At 30.3% G+C, this 8,042-nt stretch overlaps 1 protein-coding gene across 1 annotated transcript; it reads left to right on the forward strand.

The window, feature by feature from the left end:
- The first annotated feature begins 4,714 nt into the window (after window positions 1-4,714).
- LOC134243435 (sodium-dependent glucose transporter 1C-like) lies at window positions 4,715-7,535 on the forward strand. Its single transcript, XM_062725715.1, has 4 exons — window positions 4,715-4,879; window positions 5,778-6,069; window positions 6,487-6,723; window positions 6,850-7,535. Exons 1-4 carry the CDS (start codon window positions 4,715-4,717, stop codon window positions 7,533-7,535), a joined length of 1,380 nt encoding a protein of 459 aa, XP_062581699.1.
- The last annotated feature ends 507 nt before the right edge of the window (window positions 7,536-8,042 follow it).

An 8,042-nucleotide genomic window follows, 5' to 3' on the forward strand; every position in this document is an offset into this window, starting at 1 on the left:
TTTTGTCAAAATGACCCCAAACGTTGAGAGATTTAGGTACCGAGAAGTAGCAAGCTTCCCGTACCGATCAGTGAGAACCACAGGTAGCTTTTTTTTTTAATTGAGAAAGACTATTCTGGTTAATAAAATGATTTAATAGACACTTATTTTAATACATGTAATGTAATATAACCAGATAACCTCTTTGTAAGTTTAGTAAAATACAATTCAAATGTACATAATAACAAAGGCTGAAATGAAAAAAAAAATAAAAAAGAAGTAAGAAAACACTTATTTTTTGTAATTTTGTAAAATTCAATAAATTTTATTATTTATTTTTTTTTTTACATCTGTTAGATGTTTTTCGTTATACAGAAAATCATCGCCAGATATAGACACGATACTCATATTTACAGCATTTTACTGTATCCCTGTTCAATTTATTTTTTGTAAGCATGCTTTCCATAAATGCACATTCGTTTAATTGCTCCTTCCCAATCTGGTGTCTGCATTTCATTCTTATCTGTTACATAATCAAGGCATTCTAAGGTGATCAAATAAGGACACGTGGATAAAGTTCAGAGGTCATATCCCTGGATTTAACTGATATGACTTTTATTGATTGAACAATGGTAAACTACTATCTAAGTATAACGTTCAAAATATCCCATTTATTTACTATCATCAGTCATTTAATATAATGTACTCATTTTCAAGCATTAAGAAAGGAAATGAGACAAAACTTTATTACTTTTAAGTTATCTTTTTTTATTTTTACACACGTCTACATATTGATTTATTTCAGATGAAATATACAACTTGCTTATTGAAATGGTTGAGTCGTCAAAATTCCAAATTTATGACAGAATGTTGTGTTAAACTGCTAAAACTACATTTTGAAAATGTTCATAATTAATTTATACATACCAGAGTTAAAAAGGAGGCAATGTATGCTACTGTCAATATAAATTTGCTTTTAAAGATTGGATCTTTCTTCATTTTAAGGTAAGTCACTCGTCAGCTTTTTAGAAAAGTTCACGCAGAACCTCTAACTTCAAAAATATTTATTAAAATTCAATTTTTATAAAATAATTATATTCAACGATGTATATTTTTTAACAATCAAAGAAAAAACTGCTCAAAAATCTTCAAAGAAGCAAGATTTATGAGGGACTATTTCTCGTGGTGGAAGGATATTTAGCAGATAATTCTGCAAATCTGCACATTTATTAAATTTTATATCTTGGAACTTTAGTCTCACATACTTTTACTCAGAGAATATTTTCGGTTATGATATTGCTAGGAATATTTGATATAGGTCTTAATTTAAATTTTTAGAATAAGTTTTAGATCTTCCTTCAACAAACTTTGCCAAAAACTGGAGATATATCAAAGAAGTCAAGATAAATTTTACACCATTTTTTGCCTGAAAATCACATATTTTGTCCAATATTTCAAAATTAACATCACTGACCCCAACTTTTTCTTTCATTATTTTAAACTTCTCGATACTTATGACTGATCAGCGCTTAAGTCATACAAAGCTTGATATAAGAAAATATTATATTGCCTATTTATTTTTCTAATACCCAAAATATGTTATATCTTAGTGCAAAAAGGTCACATAATTATTTACGCGCATTAATTTGAAAGATTTGATCAATGATAAATATTATTCAAACTATTTTACGTAAGTTAAGAATAAATTTGTTGCCATGGTTACAGCTGAAAAAATATAATAAGAGATAATTGTATAAAAGTAATAAATTAAGGGGTTAAAATTTAAGTGCAAATAGGTCAACTTAAATTTACCATACATCAGTACGATGCACACTGACCCCCTATTTTCTCTGCGATTTTGAGTCACACTTTATGTGTACTTATCCAAAATATACTTCTCAAAAAATCCTTGATATAAGAAATTTGAGGAGTGACTAACCTTAAGCCAACATTTCCCTCCATCTTGTGTTGATTCCGAAAGTTCATCTGTATGTTCCATGCTTCTGGTCTTTACTTCCTTCACCAAGGTATCATTATGTCCTAGATCATTAGTGTGAAAGATATTCATGGTAAAGTACAAAGTTTAAAATTTCTAGTTTTAGGGGGAAGAAAACAAAACAAAATAATTTAAAACCCATTTTTAAAAATGCTGATGCGTGGAGACATAAAACGCTTTATATGTATGAAAGCAACGTCTTCTAATCACTGACATTCAGCATATGTTTCATATCTATGAAGTTTGTTATTGGAAAACTAATATCATTTTCTTTTGCTAAAAAGAATCAAGTCTTCTAAAAGTTTTCCACGTCTTTCTCTCCTGCACTCCAAGGGTCTTTATCAGTAATATTGTAAATGTTCGAACTTCGTCAATTAAACGATCAAAAGAAGGCTGTGTCTGTTAACATTTAATAAATAGAGATATACAAAACATTTATTATTGCAGAAGCCCACATAATGTCAAAAAGAATTATATATATTTTTTTTAAACTGGCATCTCAAATAGTTCGATTTACCTGTATTTCAAATACCAAGGTTAAATGTGATCCATTTCCACACTCCATATCAAGCACTGGACATAGACCGGATCACGAATGACTGTAAGGAACAATGGAGGATCAAAATATGTTATAAACACGAAAACAAAAGAAACAGGAGAGGAAACAGAACTTGACCAAAAACTGTAAACAGAATCGCGGGAGGATCTACAAATGTAAGAAACCTCAACTCTAAATTGGAGGATCCATGAAATGTAACAAATGTAGGTACATTGGGGGATCAAAAAATGTAACAAAGAATAATTGAAAGTAACATGGGAGGATCCAAAAACTTCTTAAAGACTAATTAAGGAAAGTAAACAGGATGTGAAAAAAATCACAAACTCAAAATTAAAAGAATTTGCGAGGATCTAAAGATCTCCTTTTCAAAGATACTGCGCAAAACTAGCCTGTTTTTCTTTTTTTTTTTTTTTTTTTTTTTTTAGAAACACGTACTATTATCACTAATAATGAAGCAGTATACATCTCAAGAAATAAGTAACTTTTTACATATCATAAGTGTGTGATGACTGATACATATTTAATATCCATTGATGCATATAATTACATATTATAATCTTCTGCACACTGTAACAAGATCCGACACATGAAATTATATTAGTAATTTTTGAAATGAAATTTTTATTAAGTTCTTTTATGAAAAACAAAAGTATATTTAACTTCCAATTATTTTTTTTGAAATATATTTTTTTTAAGTTCATAGATATTTTCCAACAAATAAGAATTATGAATCGGTAATTTCCCAATGATATGTGCATGAATGACAGCAAATATTCTAGAATTAATGTTAACAACATAATTTGGAAAAATATTTAAAATGCACGTACATGTAATAATTATCGAAATTAAATTCATTAGATAATAGAAAATGCCCTTTGACAACTGGATAAAAATGAAATTGTTCATCTATTCATACACGTATGTGTATCTTTTATGGTGATGATAAAGTCAAATTAAATTAAAAAAAAATCACTATAAACTATATATTTGTAAATATTCATGAATCCGCTTTTTAGGACTTGGTATTGTAATCACATTTTAAACGTCCCGTTTATATGTACATATGTAACAGTACTATACATAAAATGTATATATCGAGTCTGTAGAGACTGGGTATATAAATTACTTTGCATAAAAGATGTAATCTTCGAAAAACAAACCATCGTTATGATTATTGTACGTTATAATAATTATAACTATTGAACTATTATAACTATTGATTAAATTATAGAATTATATTTAATGCTAGTTTAACATTGCAACTAATAGCATTCAAACATTTCAAATCTTTAACATATAATTTATTAATAGTACTAATCTTGTATTGACCAGTGCCCGATCGTGCCCTTTAAATGTTTTGTTATTATTTGAGGCCAAGCGTACTGTTTGAGTAATCAGTCGGTTGGAAGATTTAAATAGCTCATAATCACAGGCACCAGTGTAAAAATAAATTAAAATTAACACATGTAAATATGAAACTGGTCACTGAGTGTGCCGTGTGGCTGTGTAATTGTCTGTGAGGCTCGGCATTGTAAACAGCGAGAAAAAGATCCATGCAATAAAACGGACACAAAAAAACAATGCATTGCAATACATTCAAGGAGAATAAAGAATGGACTGTACTTTATTCTCTGAATAACGGAAAGAGGTTAGTTTAACAATTACTATTCTTCTTGACTTGAGCATGCGCTGTATACTAAACATGATATATGTATAAGGCTTTGGAATTATTATCCCTTGCTAAGGTCATTGTAGTTAAAATCACTACCCCTTTTCAATGATCAACTCTTTTTTCATATGGTGTTCCTAGTTTAAAAAAAAAAAATTCAGGTTTGGTATAAACTAACGACAAGCTTATGTACTTTGTGCATTATTTTTTTCAGATTACAGATTAAAACTTTATTCCTTACATTAAGAAAACACAAACAGGACCTTCAGCAAACTGATAAACACTCAAAGTTTCGTAATTCTATTTTTAAATTATGTGAAAGCTGGAGGACACTATTAGTAGTGGATCCAGGAGTTTTAAAAAAGGGTGGCCTGACCAATTTTTGATCAACATTTTTTTTCATCTTTCAAACATAGAAAACATTTTAAGAAGATCAATCACACTATTTTGATACGTATATGAACACTATTCTTTGATATTCTTACAGTATATATTGACCATTTCAATAAAGATGCAAAATGCTGACGATTCTGATCTCACTTACACAAAGTCAGACCGCATTGATCGTTCCAAGGACAAAGGTTTAACTATTTCCTGGACCACTTTGAAGCAGGATAAATTATTTAGGAAGAAATTCATACTGACTCTGGCCTACTTTGCGTCGTATTTTGCTGAAGTAAGTTTTTTTTCTCTTTCTGATAGTTTTTTCAGGAGAAAAGTCGTTGACATTAAGGCAAATTTTCCACATCTTAACTTGTTCAACATTTTATTTTATTTTTTCAAAATGCTTTATATTGGAAAATTTTATACACACAAAAGAACAAAAAATACGCACACAAACACACATCACACGCACTCTGTGCACCTTTCCTCCAATACCAGCTGTTTGTAATTACATCTAAAGTGATAATTAGAATTTTTTGTGTATGACAAATCAAATTAAACATTGTCTATTTACTACACATTTTCGTTTAACAATGAAAATTGCATTCACAATATTTTTAAAAATTTTTTTTAAAACTTAAAAGTGTTAATTGCTTTAGGTATTGTACATTGAGTTGTGAGTAATACAAGTACTTTTTTTTCCTAACAAGATAAGAAAATTTTCTTAACAACTTCCTTCGATATTACCCAGCATCACCTTTTGTTTATAAATTACATAATCATTTTCAAAAGCTTGATACCAATTTTTAAAATCTTTCCAACAGATGGTTACATGTATTCTATCATAAAAAAAGATAAATCAACGTGTCTGGATCTGTTTTACAGAAAGAACAAAAATTATTTTCAGCAATTTTTATGTTGTGAATAAAAGAATGTGTGGCAAGGAGCCCCAAAAGAATTTTATATTGAAAGTAAATTATTTTGGTGTACTTTGTGCAAATTGATGCATTGCGAATGGAAAATTGAAAGTCTTTTTCTGGTATAAGTTCATTTAGATAAATCTCCCATTTTAACTTTTTGAATTCTAGTGCCACAAAATTCTTATCTTTTTATAATTTTATACACAAGTTTTGTACCTGTCACAAACATCATTGTTCAACATTTTAACATTGCCAGTTTTTTTTTCTCAGGGATGGATCGAAGGTCAGTTTGGACCAACTTTTCCCGACCTTTTATTCCTTACAAACACGTCTCTGAAAAAGGGATCCTTATTCTTCAACATGTACACGGCAGGATTTCTTCTGGGCTGTGTAATCATGGGTTTACTGTATGATAAAAGAGTTACAGACAGAAACCTACTGATGTTTGTTACGACACTAGGATTCGGCATCATAAACGCAGTTATACCATGGTTTGGGTTATATGAGATCATGGTTATCTTACATATACTAAAAGGAATGTTTGGTGGCGGTTTGGATACGTGTAAGTATTTTGTATCATCACGTGTGTGATCGGTAGGTAGGGGATGCTTACTCCTCCGCGGCACCTGATCCAACTCCTAATGTTTTAGAGGTCCGTATTTGCCTTACATCTACTCCTGATTTGAATTGTTAAATAGGCTTTTGAGCTCATTTACTGCTCATTATCTCCATACCATTCTTAACAATTAACTCCATTCCATTGGGAGGTAAAATGATACTTACTACCTTTACTTGCTTGGTATCTTTTATTGGTTCAAAAGTAAATATTACTTTCCAACTTCAAATTTGATCAACAATTTAAATTTGTTAATCGTGTAATTTCAAACATTTAAAAATTGCTTTTATAGCTACATAGGTGTGATATATATAATAGGGAGTTTATATAAAGAATTCCTAATTTTCTTTTTATTCCTGACAGGTGCAAACGCAGCTCTAATGACCACGTGGGGAAATAAAGGTGACATATTCTTCAATGTATTACATTTTTCCTTTGCTTTTGGAGGAATTCTGTCTCCGGTGTCTTCAGCACCCTACGTTATGTCACAAAATGACGTCAGCAGCCTCGATTTCAAAGTTAATTTATGCACTTCATATAATAATACGTATAATCCAACATTTGATCCAGATGAAAACAATTTTAGTGACGTTTCATGTGGTACAACTATAGGAATACAACAAAACTCAAAAATATTTATTCCATATTCCATTTCAACTGGTCTGTGTGTCTTGACTGCAATCCCCTTTCTTCTTTTCTTTGCAATGTCTTTGCAAAAAATTTTAGATAGAGAAAAAGCAAAAGAGGAAATTGAACATACCAAGAGGTCACAAAAACGGTTACGATTGATGGGATTTGTCAATATGGCCGTCTATGTGGGAGTTTACTATGGAATAGTGGACACATTTGCAGGTTTCCTTACAACATTTGTTGTGTCAGAATTAAAATGGACGAATTCTGAAGGGAACTACATTACCTCAGGACACTGGACATTGTTTGCCGCGGCACGTTTTCTTGGAATATTCCTAGTTGACTGCATAAGTCCAGCAAAAATGATATTCATCTACAACTTATTGATGCTGGTCTCTACTTTTGTTTTTTTAATCACGTCACTGTATGACGTAACAATAGGAGTTTGGTTCTCTGCGTGCCTTCTAGGATTCGCTCTATCCGTGATTTTTCCTGCAGTGGTCATGTGGACAGAAACTAAATTTGTACGCGTGACCGGAAAGATAGCGTCCATTTTTCTAGTTGCTGCTTCTGTCGGAAGTTCGATTAATCCCCCAATTCTTGGAATTTTAATGGAAAACTTTACACCCATGTGGTTCTGTTATCTGTTATTCGCAGAAACAGTTTTTATGATGGTGTTGTATTTCACGGGTTTGTTAATCTCTAGAAGAATTATGACTAAAGTTCCTAGCTTGGCGGATCAAGACCTTACTGTTAACATATGTGAACAATCTGAGGGATGATTAAATATACCTGTACCCTAGTCTTTGAAATATTTTTACACTAAAATGTATATTCTATGTTTTTATTAATTAAGGAAGTACCTTTCTCATGTTTCATGTTGTATAAAAAAAGAAACAGAACACTGCCATTGATAGAATTTATTCAATTTTATTTTGTATCAATCAAAAACAGTTTTTCTTCCACCCAGTTTTACTTTTGATCACAAGAAGTAAAAAAATTACATACTGCACATGTATAAGGAATTAAATCAATCATATTTCTATATATTACTTTTTAACAGATTACTTAGATTATAACATAGAAATTAATTTATAAACAAATTAATTCCTCAACAAATCTGAAAATTCAGAAATATAATACATATCTTTATCCTAAAATACATAATAATTTTAGGATAAATCAACCCGTTATGACACTGAAAGTAATATAGTCCCTACTCTACAATACATGGAGACAATGAACAATTCAAGCTTCAAAATCCCAAAAACAATATAAAATAAAAATAG

Source organism: Saccostrea cucullata, unplaced genomic scaffold, assembly GCF_032062105.1.
Source record: "Saccostrea cucullata isolate Sc308-1 unplaced genomic scaffold, CSIRO_AGI_Scuc_v1 ctg15788, whole genome shotgun sequence".
NCBI classification, from domain to species: domain Eukaryota; kingdom Metazoa; phylum Mollusca; class Bivalvia; order Ostreida; family Ostreidae; genus Saccostrea; species Saccostrea cuccullata.

Excerpts from the sequence above, each read along its gene's own strand:
- LOC134243435 (XM_062725715.1), top strand. The coding sequence starts at position 4,715 with ATGCAAAATGCTGACGATTCTGATCTCACTTACACAAAGTCAGACCGC. Across the intron at positions 6,070-6,486 it reads TGGTGGCGGTTTGGATACGT|GTGCAAACGCAGCTCTAATG; the intron begins GTAAGTATTTTG and ends TATTCCTGACAG. Across the intron at positions 6,724-6,849 it reads TTTTAGTGACGTTTCATGTG|ATAGAGAAAAAGCAAAAGAG; the intron begins GTACAACTATAG and ends AAAAAATTTTAG.